This window comes from Oryctolagus cuniculus, chromosome 11, assembly GCF_051225735.1.
Source record: "Oryctolagus cuniculus isolate XC-2025 breed Fujian yellow rabbit chromosome 11, ASM5122573v1, whole genome shotgun sequence".
In the NCBI taxonomy this organism is placed as follows: Eukaryota; Metazoa; Chordata; class Mammalia; order Lagomorpha; family Leporidae; genus Oryctolagus; species Oryctolagus cuniculus.
In genome coordinates this window covers 55908568-55930175 of record NC_142877.1, presented here as the reverse complement: position 1 = coordinate 55930175, position 21608 = coordinate 55908568, and the positions used below count along the sequence as shown (strand labels likewise).

The window sequence follows — 21608 nt, the reverse complement described above, 5'->3', positions numbered from 1 at the left end:
GCCGCACGTCCAAGGGGTCCAGGAGCAGGCACACAACCTCGGCAAAGGGTCCCTTGGGTGGGGTTAGGGGGTTCGAGCCGTCTCCTTGCCCCTCCTCCCCACTCCGGCTGCTCCACGAAGTGTCCCCTCTGCTTTGTGCACCTGACCCTCCTCTTCCCCCACCGGGCTCCTGGGTCCCTGAACTCCCCATAGAAGGTGAGGCTGTTACTCGGTTTCATTCAAGGGTGCTGGCGCGTGGGGCCAGGAGGAGGAGGAGGAAGGGGCTTTAATCCCCTGGAGGGTGGGGGATGCCCCAGCTCACTGAGGCCTGGCCCCGGGTGGAGGATCTGTTGCTAAGACTGGACTTCCTCATAGCCTCTCTCGTGAGTGCATCAGGCTTCCTGTCTGTGAGTCGTGGCTTTTCCTGATGCTGTCCAGGGCCCCAGCGCCCCTGCTTCCAACTGTACCAGGTCTAGGAAAGGGCGGGGATGGGGGGGGAAGAACAGCTCCCCACCCCGCACCCCCACCATGCAAAAAGGGGTTTTCGAAACTCCTACAAGACAGCGTTGTGCGGGCCACCAGTGCTGGAGTTTCAGTGGAAGTTTCTGAAGGACTTCCTGCCGGGACTCCTGCCTTGGGCTGGAGGCTGTACCCCTCCCCCCCAGGGTTACCCCCCCTGGATCACACAGAACGTGGCCCGCAAAGAAGCCCGGGGCCCTGAGTTCTGCCGCCACTGTCCCGAGGGACATGTGGCTTCGAAGGCCAGAGCCTCTGGCTAGCAACCCGAGGCCTGCAGGGCTTGACCCCCAGGTGGGGGAGCTGGGCCGGGGCTGGGCGATGCAGCTCGCAGGCCTGGGGATGGGGTGGGGTGCCTGCTCCCAGCAGGTGGTGCCTCCTGGTGATTGCTGTGTTGGGCAAGAGGAGGGACTTGGTCGCCCTATTTTTCTGTTTCATTTCCAAATCCTGGAGTGTCTCTCAGCCGACGACAGTAACGACACCTCCCTGGCTCCCTGGGGAAGCTCCTCGTCCCCTGAGTTCCCTGTCCGGGGTGCGCTGACACTTCCTCTGAGCTCCTCCATCATTCTCTCCTCCTTCCCTGTCTCCGTCTCCAGGAAGCCCTCCTTGACTGGCCTCAGGACCTGCTCAGGATCGTCCCCTCCCCGGCACCTGCTGCTTCCCTGTCTCCGGGCGCGGGGTCTGGGTCCCCATCCTCCTGGGCTCTGCACGTGCTGGGACACCTATGCTGCAGGTGTGGCAGAGGCAGTCACCTGGAGCCGAGTGGCAGACACAGTCAGGCCTAGGGCATGTGTTCACAGGGGCCCAGCCCAAGGCTGGGAGGGGATAAAAGTCCCGTGCCGGGGCCACGGGCAGGAACTCACACACCTCCGCCATCGGTCTGTCTGTCTGCAGCTGCCTGGCCATGTCTCTCTCCCTGTGCTGGGCCCAGAGGGGCTTCAGCGCTCGCTCGGCCTCTTGTGCCCCCGTGGGGACCCGCGGCAGGGGCGGCTTCAGCAGCAGGAGCTTTGGCTCCTTCGGGGGGTCTCGGGGAGGCTGTCGTGGCAGGACCTGGGGGTCCGGAGCGAGGCTGGGGCTGCAGTTTGGCCAGGGGCGTGGTGGAGCTGGGCTTTCCCTGTGCCCTGTGGGGGGCATCCGCGAGGTGACCGTCAACCAGAATCTGCTGGCCCCCTTGAAGATCAGCGTGGACCCCCAGTTCCAGGCAGTGCGGACGCAGGAGACTCAAGAGATCAGGACCCTCAACAATCAGTTTGCTTCCTTCATTGACAAGGTGAGAGTGGGGCCGGCCCTGTGCCCGCCTCCCTCACGGGTCTGGCCTCTTGTTCCCAGTTCTTTTTCTTTTCTTTTTTTTTTTTTTTTTTGACAGGAAGAGTTAGACATTGAGAGAGAGAGAGAGAGACAGAGAAAGGTCTTCCTTTTCCATTGGTTCACCCCCCAAATGGCTGCTACGGCCGGCGTACTGTGCTGATTCGAAGCCAGGAGCCAGGTGCTTCTCCTGGTCTCCCATGGGGTGCAGGGCCCAAGCACTTGGGCCATCCTCCACTGCACTCCTGGGCCACAGCAGAGAGCTGGCCTGGAAGAGGGGCAACCAGGACAGAATCTGGCGCCCCGGCTGGGACTAGAACCCAGGGTGCTGGCACTGCAGGCAGAGGATTAGCCAAGTGAGCCACGGCACCAACTTTCTTTTCTTTAAGATGAGAGGGAGGGGGAGGGAGATATTCTATCCGATGGATTACTCCCTAAATAGCCACAGTGTCTGAGGTTGGGCCAGGCTGAAGCCAGGAGCCTGGAACTTTATCCAGGTCTCCCATGTGGCTGCAGAGACCCAAGCACCTGGGCCATCATCTGCTGTCTTCCCAGGCGCATTAGCAGGGAGCTGTATCGGAAGCGGAGCAGCCGGGACTCCAGTTGGCATCCATAAGGGATGCCGGCATCGCAAGCAGCAGCTTGCTGGCCCCAGCTACTATTTTTGTAATCCTCACTGCAGTGAGGCAGTCCCTTCTGCTGTCTACCTGGAGAGTCTCTGGTTATGCTGAGGCCTTGTTGTTCTACGGTAGCGGCTCAGCGGCAGAGACAGCCAGAGGTGGGATGACCATGCACCCAGGGTCTGATTCCATGCACTCAGGGTCTCAGGGAAGACACAAAGTGCCCCCTGCCCGGGGAGGCGGAAGACAAGCTGGGGTGACGGAGGGTGGTCCCTGAGGCTTCACTTTCCAGGGACTGTGGCCAAGGAGTCCCATGGGAGTCTCAGGGACCTGTCCTTGGGCGGCAGGTGCGCTTCCTGGAACAGCAGAACCAGGTGCTGGAGACCAAGTGGGCGCTGCTGCAGCAGCTCGGGGTGAGCGATGGCCCCAGGGACCTGCAGCCCATCTTCGAGGCCTACCTGGCCCAGCTCAGAGGGCAGCTGGAGCAGGTGCAGAGAGCGCGGGGGGCTCTGGACGCTGAGCTGAAGACCTGCCAGGACCAGGAGGAGGAATACAAGGCCAAGTACGTGAACTCCAGGTTCTCCCCACCCTTGGGGGAGTCTGGGAAGGCGCAGACCTGGGCTGTCAGCCGAGAGCCTGAGACCCTGCTGGCCTCCCCCTAGCCCCCCTGCATCCCAGGCCGCCCAGCCCCCGCGACAGGCAGAGCACACTGGGGGAGCTCAGGATGACCGGTTGCTCATGGCTCCGGTCGCGAGGGCCCATGTTCCGGCCAAGGGCTGGGAAGGCCTCATTTAAACAACACCTCAGTGGGGTTTTTCTCGAGAAATACCTGTTCTGCAGGCTTCCGACTGCTGTGACTCAGGTGATCTGTGGTCACAGGGTGGAAGGCAGGCAGCTTCGTGGGGCCATCCCCAGGCCTGTGGGGTGATTCATGGAGCTGAGGCTGTGAGCTTCCTGCCTAGGTCAACCTGGCATTTGGGTTGGGCTGATGCCTCCCCAATCCCGGCTTCAGTGTCCAATCTGCCGTCCATCCCCGCTTAACCTCTGGAGGCAGTGGCAGTGGGGTGAGTGGTGGGCACAGGAGACCCAGGGCTCGGGACCTTGGCCAAGTCCCAACATCTACGGCAGCGGGGCAGGGAGGTGGCCCCCGGTACCTGAGAGAGCGGTGACAAGTCAGAGGAGGAGGCATGGCTGTGTGCATCCAGGGTTAGGGTCTCCTTCCGGTGAGCTTGGAGGTGGGGCCAGGCCCTGTCCAGGCACCCAGAGCACCCCCTTCTGGGCCCCCTCCCCCTTGGCAGGTATGAGGAGGAGGCCCGCGAGCTCGCCACCGCCGAGAATGACTTTGTGGTCCTCAAGAAGGTGAGGCGGGGGCTACACTCAAACCCTGACCCCGCCCCGGTGGCACGGAGCCTGACCCTAGGCTGGGAGGACAGAGGCGGCCAGATCTGGGTCCAGTTGTCTCTGCGGCACGGGGACCCTGGGAAGACAGGACGGCCACCTGGACAGAGGGACTTGGAGCCACTGCTGGACGAGCTCTGGGTGACCCTGCAGGAGAGGGTGGGGAGGGAGTGGAAGAGGCAGAACTGGTTGAGAGCATTCTGGGATGGGTTCCTGAAGGCGGTGTGGGTCAGTGTCAGGCAGAGGTGAGCACAGGGCAGGGCGGGGCTGGAGGAGGACGGAGTGGGTGGGTGGGTGCTGGAGGGGTCCACACGGAGGAGGTGGGGGATGCCTGGTTTCTGTGTCCCTGTCTCCAGGATGTGGACGCGGTTTTCCTGAGCAAGATGGAGTTGGAAGGCAAGCTGGAGGCTCTGCGCGGGCACCTGTCTTTCTTGAGACGTCTCTATGAGGAAGTGAGGCCGGCCAGGGACGGGCAGAGTGGAGGGTGGCACGGGGGAGCCAGGGTCCTGGAGGGGGGCTCGGTCATTTGGTGGGCGGTGGGCACCTCTGTGGCCCTCGGAGGGGGAGGCTGAGCCCCGCCCAACACAGGCCGCGCTAAAGGGGGAGTGCCCTGCGTGGAGGAACGTGGCTGGCCGATGGGTGCTGGCAAAACCCAGGCGCTGGGGCTCCAAGGGACAAGGGAGCCAGGAGGGTGGCCGCTGAGTCCGTGCTCCCTGCAGGAGCTGGGCCAGTTCCAGGGCCAGGGCAGCGATGCGTCCGTGGTGCTGTCCATGGACAACAGCCGTAGTCTGGACTTCAGTGACATCATCGCTGAGGTGCGCGCCCGCTATGAGGACATCGCCCGGAGCAGCAAGGCCGAAGCCCAGGCCCTGTACCAGACCAAGGTGCTGGGGCCAGGGGCCAGCCGCCTCGGGGGAGACACTCCAGAGGCTTCCCCAGCAGGGTTCCCCCAGGGTCTCCCTGGGGCAGTTCTGATGGTGTCCCAGGAGGTCTGGGCGGGCGGGCAGGGTTGCTCTCCAGGAGGGAGGCAACGAAGGGGAAAGCCTGGGTGTGGGCAGGTGCTTCCTGTGGGCCCCGGGCCCCCAGGGGTTCAACCACATCCAGTGTGAGGCTGGGAGGTGGCATCGGGGTCAAAGGTGGAGGTCTCTTCCACTCACAGGGTCCCCTGCGCTCTCTCTCAGTACCAGGAGCTCCAGGCGTCCGCGGAGCTCCGCGGGGACAGCATGAAGGCAGCCAAGGCCCAGCTCTCCCAGCTGCAGCGTGCCGTCCAGCAGCTGCAGAGTCAGATCGAGAACCTCAAAAAGCAGGTGCGGAGCCACAGTTCTCCCAAGCCCTCCCACTCCCTCCCCTGCTCTGGCCTCCGCCTGGAGCTTTGGCTGTCAGGCGGTGCGAGGGCTGGAGCCCCAGCCGCCTGTGTGTCCATTCTCACCTGCGTGCTGGCTTTCCTGGGCAGCGCAGCTGTGCGGCAACACCCCGGGGAGGGGCGGGGATCAGGCACCTTGCAGTCCGGGTCCAGTGTGCATCTTACTCCTTGGGGACAGGGCTAACTCACCATTTTCCTCGTCTCCTCTCTCGACTTCCTTCTGAGCCCAGCACACACTTGAAGGCCAACTCTGAGTGACCTGGGCCCCTGTTGGGGAAGGGGAGAGCCAGTGATGTGGGCGGTGGGTGGAGGCGGTCCCTTCTTAGGTAGTTGCCTCCCAGGGGTGCAAGGATCTGAAGGGAAGGGGCCGTGGCCAGGCGAGGGAGGCAGTTTCCTGCTCCTCCTGGAGCCCTTGTGCCCATACCTGAAGGTAACGATCTCTTAGTCTTTGAGCTAGTATTCCCCAAATCCAAGGAGTCGATTTTAGGAGGCATGCGCTGTGCCCAGAGCACAGAGACAGGCGAATTCTTCCAGTGCCGAAGCTGAGATCCTAAGTCGCAGCCCGTCCGTCCACCCGCTGCAGGGCTCCCGGGCTTCCTCCCAAAGCATCCTTAGTGGCTGTTCTCGGGGATGAGCGCGGGGTGTGGGAGGAGCGTGGCTGGGCTCTGCCACTCACTTGGCTGCCGCTCCCCCACTCTGGACCCTTGCTGTGGATTGGCTAAGGATGTCTGTTAAGAAGCAAACTCGTTAGACCTGGGGCATCAGAATCTATGACAGAGAGGTCCAGAAACTTGCTTTTAGACAATTATTTGAGAGGCAGAGAGGCAGAGAGGGAGAGAGACAGACAAGAGAGCTGCCACCTACCGCTTCACTTCCTAAATGCCTACCACAGCCAGGGCTGGGCCAGGCAGAGGCCAGGAGCCCAGAACTCTCCATCCAAGTCTTCTACATGGGTGGCAGGGGCCCAAGCACTTGAGGCATCCCCTGTGTTTGCAGGAAACTGGATGTAGTAGTCAGAACCAGGACCCAAACCCAGGCACTCTGATGTGGATGCATTAGGCCAGATGTCTGCCCACCGGGGACAAAGTATTTGAAATGAAATTGTCTTAAAAGAGACTATGGGAGCCGGCGCTGCGGCTCAATAGGCTAATCCTCCACCTAGCGGCGCCGGCACACGGGGTTCTAGTCCCGGTAGGGGTGCCGGATTCTTTCCCGGTTGCCCCTCTTCCAGGCCAGCTCTCTGATGTGGCCCGGGGAAGGCAGTGGAGGATGGCCCAAGTGTTTGGGCCCTGCACCCCATGGGAGACCAGGAGAAGCACCTGGCTTCTGCCGTCGGATCGGCGCAGTGCGCCGGCCACAGTGTGCTGGCCGCAGCGGCCATTGGAGGGTGAACCAACGGCAAAAGAAAGACCTTTCTCTCTGTCTCTCTCTCACTATCCACTCTGCCTGTCAAAAAAAAAAAAAAAAAAAAAAAAAAAAAAAAAAAAAAAAAAAGACTATGGGGGCCCTTAAGACAAGAGTTGTCGATCCAGGGACGGGGCTGAGTGTTAGGCTCAGAGCTGGGTATTTGGCATGGTGGTCAGAGTGCTCCCGGCTCCTCTGCTTCGGATCCTGCTTCCTGCTATTGGCAATGGCTCAAGAACTTGGACTCCCACCGCCCCATGTGGGAGGGAGATCTAGGTTGAGTAGATTGAGGTCCTGGCTTCCAGCTGCTGTCTGGCCCAGCCCCAGCTGTTTGTGGGCATTTGAGGAGGAAAAGCTGTCAGTCAGTCTGTCATCTGTCTCTCTGCCTTTCAAATAAAATGGGGGAAAAAAAACCCACTGAGGAGGCCATCAGTGCAGTGGGTTTGTTTCCTGGTTTGCCATTGCAGATGGCCATGGCCATGGTGGCGTGAACACATACACCTTTATTCGCTCACACTTGAGAGCCTTGGGGTGTCTGGAAGTCACCCCAACCTTCAAGCTACACCCACGTGGGTGCCTCGGGGAGCTTGCCCTGGGCATACAGTTCCCATCTCCTTCATTTCCACTGCCTTCCAGAACAGCAATCTGGAGACAGCCATGGCTGACGCTGAGCAGCGCGGCGAGCTGGCCCTCAGGGATGCCCAGGCCAAGCTGGACGGGCTGGAGGGGGCTCTGAGGTCCGCCAAGCAGGACCTGGCCCGGCTGCTGCGGGAGTACCAGGAGCTCATGAGCGTGAAGCTGGCGCTGGACGTGGAGATTGCCACCTACCGCAGGCTGCTGGAGGGCGAGGAGAGCAGGTGCGGGCTGCCTGCAGGGACAGGGTGGGTGAACTTCATGTCAGCTCAGAGCTCACTGTGCTGAGGCGGTTCCCATGAGCCACCGAGGGCAGCCAGACTGCAGGGAGGGGGGTCTGTGGATTCCGCCTGCCGAGAGGGTGGGTGGGCAGCTGAGAGGCTTTCTCGGCAGCCTGTCCTTTTGTCCTTTCTCCCCCAGGATGTCGGGGGAGTGCCCTAGCCAGGTTGTCATCGGTGAGTATCAGGGCACTCGGGCAGTGGGGTCCGTACAAGGGGGCCGAGAGCCCTGCAGTGACCCCAAGATCTTTCTTGGCAGCCACGGTGGGAGGCAGCGCCACGGTACCTGGAGGAACAGGGGGAGGCGTGGCAGGCGCTTGTGGATTCGGAGATGGGAGAGGCAGCTCCGGGTCTGGCTGCTCCAGCATTGTGACCGGAGGCGCCAGCGTCACCCTGGGCTCCGGGCAGGGCCCTGTTTGGGGTTCCTGCTCTGTGTCCGGCTCCGGCTCTGTGTCTGGCTCTGGCTCTGGCTCCAGCAGTCGCACCATCCTGAAGAAGACGGTCGAGTCAAGTCTGAAGACATCTGTCACCTACTGAGGGACCCAGTAGCCACCTCCGTCCTGAACCCACCCCTCCTTGGCTCTGCAGCCAACTTGGTGTCCTCCGCCCACAATCCAAGTCAGCCCACAGAGAATTCTGGGAAAGTCAATAAAGCCCCACCCACCCGCTGTTCTGACTGCTCTCCCATTGGATCTTGCTCTGCATACTCATTTGCATCTCATTTACCTGCTACCCAGGCCAAGGCCAGGTACACTGGGCCCCATCCTCCAGCCTCAGTCTCTCCTCTCTCTGCAGCCTTTGAGCTGAGCTGGAAACAGCCGGGCTGGCATGGCCAGGGAGCTTTGCCCTTTTGCCAGGGCTGTCCTACAAGGGACAGGGGACATCCCTCACTTGCGCACCTCACCCAGTCTACTGGGCAATTTGTGGAATCCCTGTGGCTGCCCAGGCATGACCCCTGGGCTGTGACTCTCACCCCACACCCCAGTCGGCTCATCGAGGGGCTCTCTCTGTGCCCCCTGGATGCTCTGTGGGGCACCCTCTGTCTCCTAGCACCTCCTGGAGCTCATTGCCCCCTCAACTAGCTGCATCTCAAGTTCTAGTCCTAACCCAGGACAGCCTGCCTCATCCCTACTTCTCCTCCTTCCCAAGTCTACACCATGATTCTCCTTCTGGAAATCATCCCTTCTGAGCCCCTCCCTTCCCTGGCACCATGTGGCTGCACCTGTTGCGATCCTGGGCTATGTTGTCTCCTTGGTTCTTTTATTTTTTTTATTTAAGATCTATCTATCTATCTATCTATCTATCTATCTATCTATCTGAAAGGCAGAGTTACAGAGAGGCAGGGGCAGAGAGAGAGAGAGGTCTTCCATCACCTGATTCACTCCCCAAGTGGCTGCAATGGCCAGTACTGGGCTGATTTGAAGCCAGGAGCCAGGTACTTCTTCCGAGTCTCCTACGTGGGTGCAGGGGTCCAAGGACTTGGGGCATCTTCTACTGCTTTCCCAGGCCATAGCAGAGAGCTGCATCAGAAGTGGAACAGCCAAGACTTGAACCGGTGCCCATATGGGATGCTGGCACTGAAGGTGGTGGCTTTACCCACTATGCCACAGCGCCGGCCTTTCCTTGGTTCTTGCTTGGGTCCCAGCTCATCATGAACCCGAGACCTCTGGAAAAGTGCTTCTCCCACACCCAGACCGGGATCTGCCCCTCAGCTTGGGCTGGGGACGCTGATGGGGACTGGGGGCTCTGATGGGGACCCGGGGCTGAAACTATGCCCTCACCCTCCTGTTTCACAGCTCCCAGTCCTGGGCCTGTCTGAACGTGGTGAGGAAGACTTCCTCGGAAGCCAGGAATGTGGGAGTGGGAGCTGGTGCCAGGAGAGACGGGAGGGCTGCCTTCCCCTGATGCTGTGGGGTCTCTGCAGGGGCTCCTTCCCCTGTGCCCTTGCCAGGCTCAGGGGGACCCGGCCCAGCGTCCATCCCTGTTGCCTGGGCTGCAGGAGACCACTCTGCTGCTCTCCTTGCTTCTAGGGAGGGGGGGCTGGTAAAGGCAGGGGGGAGGGTAACCCTTTGCTCATCTCCACCTGTCTGCATTTCAAAATCACCCAGGAAGCAGCCTGTGCAGGGAGACATGGGAGGGTGAGACTGGGCAGGGAGCTGTCCAGCCACCTGAGGTGTGTGGCTTGGACCAGGTGACAGCCTCTCCCAGGCTTCAGTCTCCGGTCTGTGGACAAGGACCCATGACAACACCTGCCTCCCAGGGCCGGGTGGGACTGTGCCTCTAGGACTGCAGAAAGAAGCCAGCAGTTTAATTAAACTGGCTTCAAAAGTGTGGGATTTCCAGTTTTGTTGTTGTTTTTCCTAGAGGATAGTCTTTTTCAGGGGCTTTAGGACTTGGCTCCTTCTGTGGGCTTCCGTGGGGGCTGGGGGGAGGGGCAGCCTCGCAGGTTGCAATTGGGCTGGGGCTGGGTTCCCAACCACTCTGCTGTGAATGCACAGCTCATTGGAGAGCTTGGGAAACTCAGAGCCAATGGGGACATGAGCCTCAGAAAGGTCCCTGACATGTTCTGAATGATGGACTTTTTTTTTTTTTTTTTGACAGGCAGAGTGGACAGTGAGAGAGACAGAGACAGAGAGAAAGGTCTTCCTTTGCCGTTGGTTCACCCTCCAATGGCCGCCGCGGCTGGCGCGCTGTGGCTGGCGCGCCGCGCTGATCTGATGGCAGGAGCCAGGTACTTATCCTGGTCTCCCATGGGGTGCAGGGCCCAAGGACTTGGGCCATCCTCCACTGCACTCCCTGGCCACAGCAGAGAGCTGGCTTGGAAGAGGAGCAACCGGGACAGAATCCGGCGCCCCGACCGGGACTAGAACCCGGGGTGCCGGCACCGCAAGGCGGAGGATTAGCTTAGTGAGCCGCGGCGCTGGCATGAATGATGGACTTTTAAACAAGTCTGAGAGGCACACCCGCGCACACACACATACACACACACGCGCGTGCGCCGGGACTCTGATGGGGGCTCAATCTGGATCTGCCACGTGTCATGTGAGGGCCAAGACCCAGGTACTTGAGCCACGTCTGCTGCTTCCCAGGGCAACATTATCAGGAAGCTGGATTGAGAAATCAGAGCTGGGACGCAAACCCAGACACTCTGATTGGAGAAGTGGGTGTCTTAGCTGCTAGGCTGTGTCAGGTCCCTGGATGCTGGACTTCTCAATGGCTTTGACCTTGAGCACATATCCGGAGCAGTTTGTGCAAGACTGCCTGTAGTCATACCCGATGGTTCCCTCTTTTCTCTGTCACCTTGGCAGTGAGAATAGAACAGGGCTGGGTTGACTTTAATGAAAGGGTTTTTATGAGGGGTTGCGGGGTGCAGGTGGTGGGGATGGGGGTGGTTGGCATGGGCCAAGGGGTTGAATAAAGGCCAGAGACTAGAAGCTAAGCAAAGCCCTTACCATGTCCAGAGCTAGGGCTGATGCCTGACTCATATATTTTTTTAATATTTATTTATTTATTTGAAAGGCAGAGTTTCAGAAAGGCAGAGGGAGAGAGGGAGAGAGGGAGAGAGGGAGAGAGGGAGAGAGGGAGAGAGAGAGAGAGGGAGAGAGGGAGAGAGAGAGAGAGAGAGAGAGAGAGAGAGAGAGAAAGGTCTTCCATCCCCTGATTCACTCCCCAATTGGCCACAATAGCTGGAGCTGCACTAATCCGAAGCCAGGAGCCAGGAGCTTCCTCTGGGTCTCCCACAGGGGTGCAGGGGCCCAAGGACTTGGGCCATCTTCTGCTTTCCCAGGCCACAGCAGAGAGAGCTGGATTAGAAGTGGAGCAGCTGGGACTCGAACCTGTGCCCATATGGAATGCTGGCACTGCAGGCGGCGGCTTTACCTGCTGTGCCACAGCACCAACCCCTCATAAATATTTTTTTAAATCTTCTTAAAAGGGCCATGACAGGTTAAGCTGCTGCCTGTGGTACCAGCATCCCATATGAGCAATAGATCACTTCGGACCCAGCTTCCTCTAACATGCCTGGGAAAGCAGCAGAAGATGAACCAAGTGCTTGGGCCCCTGCCACCCACGTGGGAGACCTGGAAGAAGCTCCTGGCTCCTGGCTTCAGCTTGGTTACAACCCTTCCTATTTGTGGCCATTTGGGGAGTGAACCAGTGGGTGGAAGATCTCTCTCTTTCTATCTCTGTAACTTTCAAATAAATAGATAAATCTTTTAAAATTTTTTTTAGAAAAAGCATTAGCTGGGGCTGGTGCTGTGGCATAGCAGGTAAAGCCTCTGCCTGCAGTGCCCTCATTCCACATGGGTGCCAGTTCTAGTCCTGGCTGCTTCACTTCCAATCCAGCTCTCTGCTATGGCCTGGGAAAGCAGTAGAGGATGGCCCGAGTCCTTGGGCCCCTGCACCCACGTGGGAGACCTGGGCGAAGCTCCTGGCTCCTGGCTTCGGATGGGTGCAGCTCTGGCCGTTGTGGCCAATTGGGGAGTGAACCAGCAGATGGAAGACCTCTCTCTCTCTCTCTCTCTCTCTCTCTCTCTCTCTGCCTCTCTGTAACTCTGATTTTCAAATAAATAATTTTTAAAAAAGAAAAACTGTTGGCTATCCTTTAAAAATATTAAATTTTCATTTAATTTGGAAGGCAGTGGCGGTGGGGTTGGGGGGAGACAAACACCTCCCGCCCACCGATTCACTCTGCAAATGCCCGCAAGAGCCCGAGCCAGGACTAGGCCAGGCTGATGCTGGGAGCCAGAATCGCAGCCTAAGGCTCGCATGTGAGTGGCAAGGACCCTACTACCTGAGCCGTCTCTGCTGCCTTCCAGGGTGTGCAGTAACCAGAAGCTGGGATTAGAAGTGTAGCTGGGACTGGGACTTAGACACTCCAATACGAGATGTGGGCGTCCCAGGCGGGGTCTCCACCACTTCCCCAGATGCCCGCCCCCGGGCTGCCCTGTGCACCTGCCACCAGCTTCTCGCGCCAAGGCTGGCAGGAGAGTGCCCTTGACAAATACGCGAATGAGCAGCGTGCGTGCGTGGTGTCAGCCTCCTGGCTGTGTTTGCAGCTGGTCCCGCCCGATCCCACCTCCCCTGCCTGCAGTGACTCATGGCTGATCTCACTCCCCTGCTCACGACTGTGTCCCCTCCCACGTGCCCTGGAGAGATAAGGGACACTGAGAAAGTGATCCCAGCCTGGGGCAAGATGGCAAAGTTTGGGGACGCTTGGCGGCTCAGTCCAAGGCCCCCCTAAGGTGGGCTCAGAGAGGTTGAGGGCTGCCTGAGGACAGCCCGGTGGGGATCCAGCCCCCAGCCTCATGTCCTGACCCTGACCAAGGAGGAAGCCTTTCTCCTGGGCCACAAGGGACCAGGAGAGCTCCCGGGGGAGCTGGGTCCACCTTTCCCAGGCAGTGCAGGGCCACGGTCAGCCTCCTGCAGCCCAGGGAAAAGACCTGTGGCTGCCTCTGGGCCTGCAGGGGCTGTGGAGAGGGCACAGTGGTCACAGGGTCAGGTCCTCTGCTCGGGGTCCTTGGGACGCCTCAGCTCCATCCCTTGGGTGTCCCCCGGCCCCTTTCTGGCTGGGTTGCGAAGAGGGAAGCAATGTGTGTGTATGGGGTCTCTCAAAGCGCCTTGTCCGTCCTGCTGTCACTTAACTGTCAAAGTCCCCATGTCTGCTCCGGCTCCTGTGGGCTCCCAGCAGTCCGAGGTGGGTAAGGAGAGGGCGTCTCTGCGAAGGGACTCAAGGTGCTCCCAGCCCCCTTGGAACCGAGTGTTTGGCATTCTGTGGGCGGCCGAGCCGGGACTGAGGGGGTGTGCCAGGAGGGGTTCTCGGGGCTGTTCCTCAGCCCGCACATCTTGGACCTATTCCTGACTCCAGCCAGGATGGGGGTCCTCTCCACCCACCTTCAGCTTCCTCCAAGGTAGCTGCACCTAGCGGGGACGGCTGTATCATGGCTGAGAGTCCAGGGTCTCAGGTGACAGCAGAAACCCCCTGCTGCCTCCTTCAGCCCCCAGGGTGGGCCCCGCCATCTTCAAGTGCCCAGGGCCGCTGTGTCTGTCCTTGCAGCCCCTCCCGCAGGGTATGACCAAGGACCAGGCTGCCTCCACCCCTGGCCTTCACCTGTGTCCCCCAGCCTGGCTGTCAGGAGGGGGTGAGGCCGTGAGCTGCAAGGCTGGCCCGGCAGCAGGCCTGGGCACCCTCTCCAGCAGCCCGTTGCCCAACACTGCCGCCCTTACACCTGCACAGCCCCGGGCCTGGGGCCTTGGCTTACAGCAGGGGCCTGGGATAACCCCAACAGAACAGACACCCATTGACTGCGACCATCGGGGTGGGTGGGATGAGACCGAGCCGGCCTCCCTGGGTGAGGGCGGCCGTGGGAGCCGGTGTCATCCTGTTCCAAGTGAGCGGAGCCCGAGGGGGCAGAAGGTGGCATCCTGCCCCCGCCAGTCTCTGCTGTGAGCACAGGTGATGGGGGAGAGGCCCCTCCCTCCTGCTGGGGGTGAAGGGACGCCCCCCGCCCCCCCCCGCCCACGGGGCCCCTCCCTCTCATGCTGGGGCAATGGGGGCAGGAGCTGTGTGGAACCCAGGAGCCAGCCCCGTTCGAGGAGGATAAAAAGCCCATTCGTGGCAGGCAGCGGATCAGTGCACTGCCTCCCAGCTCTCAGCCTGCTCTGTGCCCCTCCCAGCCATGCGGTCCTCGGTGTCTCGGCACGCGTACTCCACCAAGGGGGGCTTCAGCTCCACCTCCGCCAGCGGAGGGGCCGGGGCCCGTACCCACACCAGCTTCAGCTCGGTGACTCTGTCCCGGAGCAGTGGCGGGGGTGCCCGCTGTAGCCCCAGCAAGGGTGGCTTTGGCAGCCGGAGCCTCCATGACCTGGGTGGCAGCAGAAGCCTCTGGGTCAGCGCAGCCCGGGGAACCTCCTCGGGCCGGGCTCTGGGAAGCCTTGGCCTTGGCAGCGGGATCTACGCTGGCCTGGGGGCTGGCAGGCAGATGTTCGGGCCTGCCTGTCCCCCTGGTGGGATCCAGGAGGTCACCGTGAACCAGAGCCTGCTGACCCCTCTGCACGTGGAGATTGACCCTGAGATCCAGAGAGTGCGCACGCAGGAGAAGGAGCAGATCAAGACCCTCAACAACAAGTTCGCCTCCTTCATCGACAAGGTGGGGCCTGTGGGGAGGGAGGGAGGAGGGGCCAGCCCTGGGGAGGAAGCCGGGCCCCCAGGGGAGGGTGCGCTGGGCAGTGGCCGTTCCTGGGGTACACGGGGCGGGGCACTTTGGAGCTCTGCTGGCCTGAGCTGGGACACTGCTGGGGGGGTGGGGACGGCCGCCGTCTCCAGGTCGTCTCCAGTCCCTGCCGTGAGACCTGTTGGCCAAGCCCCACCTTGGCCTGTTGGAGTCCCTGCTGTGGCCGTCAGTGACACAATTACACAGCAGCCTTGGCTCACAACTCAAAAGTGGTCCGTCCTCCTTGTTCCTGTTGGTGAGGTGGCCTTTGCAGCCTTTTGTCTTTTTCCAGTTCAAGCCAAGAAGCTCGGCATGGGGTGGACAGCAGGGAGGGTGGTCACCAGCTCAGCAGGTCGCCACGACCTGGGGATGTGGAGTTCGACCTGTTGCAGATCGGCAGTGTTCTGAGTCCATCTCCGGCCTCCAGGACGTCTGGGGTGGTCCGGTACTGCCCTCTGGCCTGCCTCGTAGTCCACCTCAGCCCCCAGAGGGGGCAGCAGGGTCACCAGGGGCAAGATGCAGTGGGCAGCCACACCTTGGTTCGTCCAACGAGCACTCGCGCCCGCTTTCTCAAGAGACACCCACGGTGCTTCCACAAGGAGTCAGGATAAGTGTTAATGTGCCATTTAGAGATGGAGGCCAGGTGATTTGTCTAGGTTCTTGGAGGCAGAGGTGGGACTGGCACTCAGGTTCCTGGGTCCCAGTGGATCCTGGTCCCAGAGGCGTTGCCCATCTCGTCTCTTTACGGTGGGCGCACCTGCTGTGTGGCGCTCCCTGGTTGTGTGCCTGGCGCCCTGGGTGAAGTGGAGGTGGGACCGGGGAGACTGGGTGGTGTGGTGAAACGAGCCGTTCCCCCGCCTCCTCACTCTCTCCCCTGGTGACCTGTGCCTCTTCTGTGGGATGGGCCCAGAGGCCAAATGGGCAAAGCGTTAGCAAGGAAACTTTGAGGTTTATCAGCTCTTTTGGGTCCTTTCCATCAGAGGGAGTGATGTGCCCAGCTCAGCGAGGTGTTGGCACAGCTGCACCGCCCCCAAGATGCCCTGGCTGGGGACAGGTGGTGACCATGGGCTCGCGTCCCCGGCCCTTCCCATGGCTGGCCCGTGATGCCAGCCTGCCCGTCTCACTCTGGCTCAGGTGCGCTTCTTGGAGCAGCAGAATAAGGTACTGGAGACCAAGTGGGCGCTGCTGCAGGAGCAGGGCCACGGCTCGGGTGTCAGCAGGAACAGCCTGGAGCCCGTCTTTGAGGCCTACGTGGGCAACCTGCGGAGGCAGCTGGACACCCTCCAGGGGGAGCGCGGGAGGCTGGACTCGGAGCTGAGGAACGTGCAGGACCACGTCGAGGACTTCAAGAACAAGTGAGAGCGCCTGGGTGGGCTGGGGCACGTGGGGGAGGGGCAGGGGCGGCATGGGACACCTCCCCAGGGAGGGCCGCCCCTCTGGGGGGAAGCAGAAGGCAGACGCAGAGCTGGTCCTCGGGGGGGGGGGGAGGGGGAGGCTTGGGGGTGGGCCTGCTGCGACCTGGAGCGTTGGCAGGTGCATTGCTGTTTGCAGTTGAAGCAAGTTGTTCTCAGGTGGGGAGGGCAGCGAGTGCAATGAGGCCCTGTGAGAATAATCCCTGTCCACTCCCCGCCAAGCTCCCCTCCTCTCCTCCCTCCCTCCTTCCTTCCCCTCCTCCCTTCCTGATGTCCAGAAAATCCCAGCCTCTAGGCCACTTCATTCACACCTCCCTGGACTAAGTCAAGTAGCGCCTCTCTGGACCTGACTTCATACAATGCCACAATCATGCCCAAAACATTCAAACCGAAATCCCTCAATATCACCAAATACCCAGCTCGATTCCTGACGGCATGCAGGCTGTTTGATTTGAGCTCCAAGCCAGGATTGGTGGATGTGCACATTTATTACTTGCAGGCGCAATTTTTTTTTTTTTTTTTTTGGTAACTTTCCCACGATTCGGTCGCCGGCAATTGCAAAACCTGAACGTCTCAGCCAGAGCGCGCAGGGAGGAGGTGGTTGTTGCGGCCCCGTCCTGTTGTTGAAAGTGCAGGCAAAGGTTGGCTATTATTGACACATCGACACCTGTCCCTAAGGGCTCTGCTCCAAAGAGGTGGCTGCTCTTGATTGCCGTGGTGTTGCACAAATTCTGTGCCCCCTCCTGAACATTCCTTAGCTCTGTGTCAGGTCACCCCAGCTCTTCTCTGCGGAGAGAGGATGTTGTTGTTGATTTTCTAAAGATGTGTTTATTTATTTGAAAGGCAGAGTTACATTACAGAAGGAGAGAGAGAGAGAGAGAGAGAGAGAGCGAGCTTCCATCTGCTAGTTCACTCCCCAAATGGCCACAAGAACCCTCTTCCGGGTCTCCCACATGGATGCAGGGGCCCAAGCACTTGGGCCATTTTCCGCTGCCTTCCCAGCTGGATCGGAGTGGAGCAGCCGGGACTAGAACCGGCGCCTGTATGGGATGCTGGCACCACAGACGGCAGCCAAACCTGCTATGCCGCAGCACTGGCCCTAAGGATGTTTAAATTAAGGCAGTCCCCCCCAGGTCTCTTCAGCGGCACAGCTCCCCACCGGGAGATGCTTAGGGCTTCCTTAAGCTGAGTGGGTCCAAGTGCTAAAGGCAGCACTCGGCCGAGTGTGGCCTGACCTTCCCTGCGTGACAGGTATGAGGAGGAAATCAACAGACGCACGGCTGCAGAGAACGAGTTCGTGGTGCTCAAGAAGGTAAGGAGGGGACAGACAGGGGTGGAGGTGGTCCTGGGGCTGCCAGGGTGCGGGCGGGCTCAGAGGGAGGTGAGACCCTTGGGGGCTGAGCCACCACCTTGCCGGCTCCCTCTCATACAGGATGTGGATGCCGCTTACGTGGGGCGAACAGATCTGCAGGGCAGAGCCAGCACCCTGACCCAGGAGATGGACTTCCTGCGGCATGTCTACGACATGGTGAGATGGCAGATGGGTGGGGACAATCTGCATATATTTACATATAGCATCACATTGCCTAATCATTGGACAATGGGCGGGGCTGATCTGCATACGTTTACATAGAGCACTGGGCTCTCCTCACCATGGCCAATGGGCAGGACAATCTGCATATATTAACATATAGCACTGAATTGCCTCATCATTGGCTGATGGGCAGGGCTAATCTGTATACATTTACATAAAGTACTGGGATCACAGTCACCTGATTGGTAGGAGATGGGCCTTTGGCTGCACTATTTGTACTACCTTCCATGTATTAACATTTAAAAAATTATTTGTTATTTATTTGATGGGCAGATTTCCCATCCAGTGCCTCCTGGCCTAGCAGGGCCTCCTGGAGGCAAGACAGAACAGTGGTTCTGTCTTTCCAACACCATAGTCAGGGGCCCATTTCACGGTCTGGTTTGGCCAATGCAAGTCTCCAGGAAATCAGAGTGTGAATCTCCGTGGGAATCTCTCAGGGCAGGGACGTGGGCTCCGTGGCCTCCAGTGGCCTGGGGCGTGTGTGGGACCCAGCCGATCCTCCTCTCTGACCCCATTGCTGCCTGCCTGGCTGGGACCCCGTAGGGGGCCCCCAGGTGTCTGAGCAGACATGGCTCTTCCTGCCCCACTTTGCCTGGCCCCTGGCACTGGCCTGTCCTCCATCTCACCCCATCCCGGGGCTGTCTGGGATGCCGTTTTCAACCCAGTTTTAACAAGTGGGTTGATTGTCCTCAGGGCTCGAGGAAGGTGTCCCCCAGGGCCCCAGCACACGGGAGGGGACGGAGGTGGCACTAGGGTTAGTGACAACCTCAGTGCACATCCGTCGGGGACTCACTTCCTGTCTCAAAGCCACAAACATGGCAGAGACTGGGAATCCCCCACCCTCAAAGAGGCCCTCTGCACTCACAAGTCCACCTGTGCTGGTGTGGCCGTCAGTTTTGGCTGTGGGGTTTCTGTCTGTCTCTGCTCTAGTCTGTGCCATGTCAGGTTCCAGGAGCCCAGTTGAACGCCGGGCTCCCTACTTCCTGGGGGAAGTTCTCCAGTTCAGCTCCACCCCTGGACCTGGAGCCCTCGAACCTGCCGCTTGTCTTCTCCAAGCGCCTGCCCTCACCTGGCCGGGGTCAGGACCGCCGAGGATGGGACAGCGGGTGGCTGACTGGCTGCCCCTGGGGATGCACTGCCCTGGCCTGGTGCTGACCTTTTCCAAAAGCAGCCTGTGGGCCAGTCTACAAACAAGAGCCCATTTGACAGCTGGGAAGCCTGAGGCCTCCCCTTGCAATTGTGGCTTCCTTCCAGGGTGCAGCCCGGCCCTCCCCCCGCCCCGACCCCGCCCAGGGGACCTTGTTGGGGGGCACTGGTGGCAGCCAGTGGTATGTTTGCAGGAGCTGAGCCAAGTGCAGACTCATGTGTCTGAGACCAACGTGGTGCTGTCCATGGACAACAACCGCTCCCTGGACCTGGACAGCATCATCGCCGAGGTCAAGGCCCAGTATGAGCTGATCGCCCAGAGGAGCCGCGCTGAGGCTGAGGCCTGGTACCAGACCAAGGTGGGTGGAGCGATGCTGGTGCAGGTGGACAGGCTGGAGTTGCACACAGATCTCCCCCAACCCACCCACGGAGGGAGGTCTGGGTCCCTGGGAACTTGAAGCCCCGGGGGACCAGACAGACTCTGGGGCCTCCCGGCTGGGAGGGAGACATGGGGCACACTGGGGCCGGGTCACAGCTCACGGCACCTTCTCTGGGCTGCAGTACGAGGAGCTGCAGGTGACGGCTGGGAAACACGGTGACAGCCTGCGGGACACCAAGAACGAGATTACGGAGCTCACGCGCGTTGTCCAGAGGCTACAGAGTGAGGCGGACGCAGCCAAGAAGCAGGTGTCCCCTATAATCCCCCAACTCCACCCCGGGGGGCCTGGGTGTGGGCGGGGCTGGAGGGCCTCCTCTTGGTCATCCGAGGTGCGACACCTGCTCTTCTTGTGATGGGCCAGATGCGCTCAAATGCTGGACCACATGCTCCTCTCATAGGGAAACAGTGAGGCCCAGAGAGGGCAAGGGACTAGACTGAGGTCACACAGCATGTAGGTGGTGGCACAGGTGGGACGAGCTCCTCCTGGATCTAAGAGGTTCAGGGCAGGAGGCTGAAGACCCAAGGGCCCCAGGCTATACACGCTGACCTCCTCCAGGCTGTGGTTCAAAAGTGTGGCTTTTTCTCCAGCTCCACACAAAGCATCTGGCTAACGGTGAGCTTGGGTGGTTTGCCGTAGCTCTTTCAAACACTAGGCTGAGCAGGAGGGACTGGGGTTAGACTTCAGTAAGGACTTTCCCACCCAAGGAGCCTGCTTGTGTAGTAGCAGCAGCCTCTCTTCTCTCAGATGAAAATTCCCCCACCCAGTTGGTTGGGGTGGGGCGTGGGGACAGAGAAGCTGGAGGGCAGAGCGGTGGGAGGGGGGACTGTGGGGGCTGCTCCCAACACCTCCCCCTCCCCCGCAGTGCCAGCAGCTGCAGGCGGCCATCGCCGAGGCCGAGCAGCGCGGGGAGGTGGCCCTCAAGGACGCCCAGAAGAAGCTTGGGGATCTGGACGTGGCCCTGCACCAGGCCAAGGAGGACCTGGCCCGGCTCCTGCGTGACTATCAGGCCCTTCTGAGCGTGAAGCTGGCGCTGGACGTGGAGATCGCCACCTACCGCAAGCTGCTGGAGAGCGAGGAGAGCAGGTGCGGTCCCCTGGGACAGCCCCGAGCAATCCTGGCGCCTGCAGCGGGGTGGGGAGGGGGCTGGGCTCCTCGCTCAGCCCCAGGGGGCATTCCCCTGTTGCTTTCACCCTGGTGGGTACAGCCATGGGTGACCCTTATGGCGGCTGGCAGCCCAGGTCCCCCCCCCCCCCCCCACCAGGGAGCTTTGAAAAAGAAAAGCCCTGGTCAGAAACGGGGTGACCGTTATCCAGGGGGACCCGGGATACTGCTCGCGGGCTCAGGGAGGCAGCGGGGATTGGCTCCACCTGCTCTCACTGCCTTGAGGACCTGGGGGAGGGGCTGGGAGTCGGGCCCAGCCACGTGCGCTCAGTCTATGGGTCGGGGGCGGAGGGCGGGAGAGGGTTTCGTCTGGGCTCCCGGGAGCCCCCTGACCCCGCTGCCCGCTTCCCCCAGGATGTCCGGAGAATGCCCCAGCGCGGTCAGCATCTGTGAGTACTGGATGCCCGGTCCCGCCCCGCCCCGCCTTGCCCCGCCCCTGGCCTGCCCGGCCCAACTCCCCAGTTTTCCTTACAACCCCTCCCGGGCCTGAACCACGCCCCCGTCCCCGGAGCCAGTCCAGAGGGTCCCCCACCGGCCTGATCCAGCCTCTTGCCTTGCAGCGGTGACCGGCAGCTCGACCACCACGTGCGGCGGCGGCAGCAGCGGCGGCGGCTTCTCCCTGGGTGGGGGCGGGGGCGCCAGCAAGGGCGGGGCCAGCACGAGCCTGGGCTACGGCACCGTCAAGGGAGGGGCCGTCTCTGGGGGCTCCTCCATCCTGCGCAAGACCACCACGGTGAAGACGAAGACGGGCAGCTGGAGGTACTAGCCCAGCGCAGGCTGCGACCCAGCTCCTCCCATCTCGGCTGCACCGCCACCTCCACCCCACTTCCCCTGACCTCTTAGGAGCAGGAGCAGCGCCCCCCCGGGGGTGGGTGGGGGCGACGAATCGGCCCAGGCTTGCTGCTGGGGTCCGCGATAGGATGGGACATCTCCAGCACCAGCTGGATCTGTGGGGGTTGTCTCTCTAGGGGCTGAATTTCCCAGGCCATGGCGCAGCCCCCAGCTCCTGTGTCTGCTTTGAGGTCAGGGTGGGTGGGGGAGGAGGGCGTGGTCCCCAAAGAACCCCCCCCCCCCACCGCCCCATCTGCCCACACCCCTGTGCCCTCTCTTTGCCTGCCAGCCGCCTAATAAAGAGCGTGGACACTGGG

General features: G+C 61.0%; 2 protein-coding genes across 3 annotated transcripts; both read left to right on the top strand.

Moving 5' to 3' along the window:
- Nucleotides 1–1345: 1345 nt before the first annotated feature.
- KRT78 (keratin 78) lies at nt 1346–8164 on the top strand. Of its 2 annotated transcripts, none has more exons than XM_002711006.6 (9): nt 1346–1765; nt 2768–2982; nt 3719–3779; nt 4175–4270; nt 4538–4702; nt 5000–5125; nt 7222–7442; nt 7639–7673; nt 7756–8164. In XM_002711006.6, exons 1-9 carry the CDS (start codon nt 1400–1402, stop codon nt 8031–8033), a joined length of 1563 nt encoding a protein of 520 aa, XP_002711052.3. In that variant the 5' UTR covers nt 1346–1399; the 3' UTR covers nt 8034–8164. The 2 variants fall into 2 exon arrangements, with proteins under 2 accessions (XP_002711052.3, XP_089163527.1); XM_089307401.1 differs by having other exon boundaries at nt 7222–7466.
- A 5962-nt stretch (nt 8165–14126) lies between these two features.
- On the top strand, nt 14127–21608 carry KRT79 (keratin 79). The gene is made up of 9 exons (XM_051845523.3): nt 14127–14644; nt 15842–16062; nt 17371–17431; nt 17552–17647; nt 19054–19218; nt 19421–19546; nt 20162–20382; nt 20815–20849; nt 21021–21608. The coding sequence occupies exons 1-9, from the start codon at nt 14174–14176 to the stop codon at nt 21224–21226; spliced, it is 1602 nt and encodes a 533-aa protein (XP_051701483.3). The 5' UTR covers nt 14127–14173; the 3' UTR covers nt 21227–21608.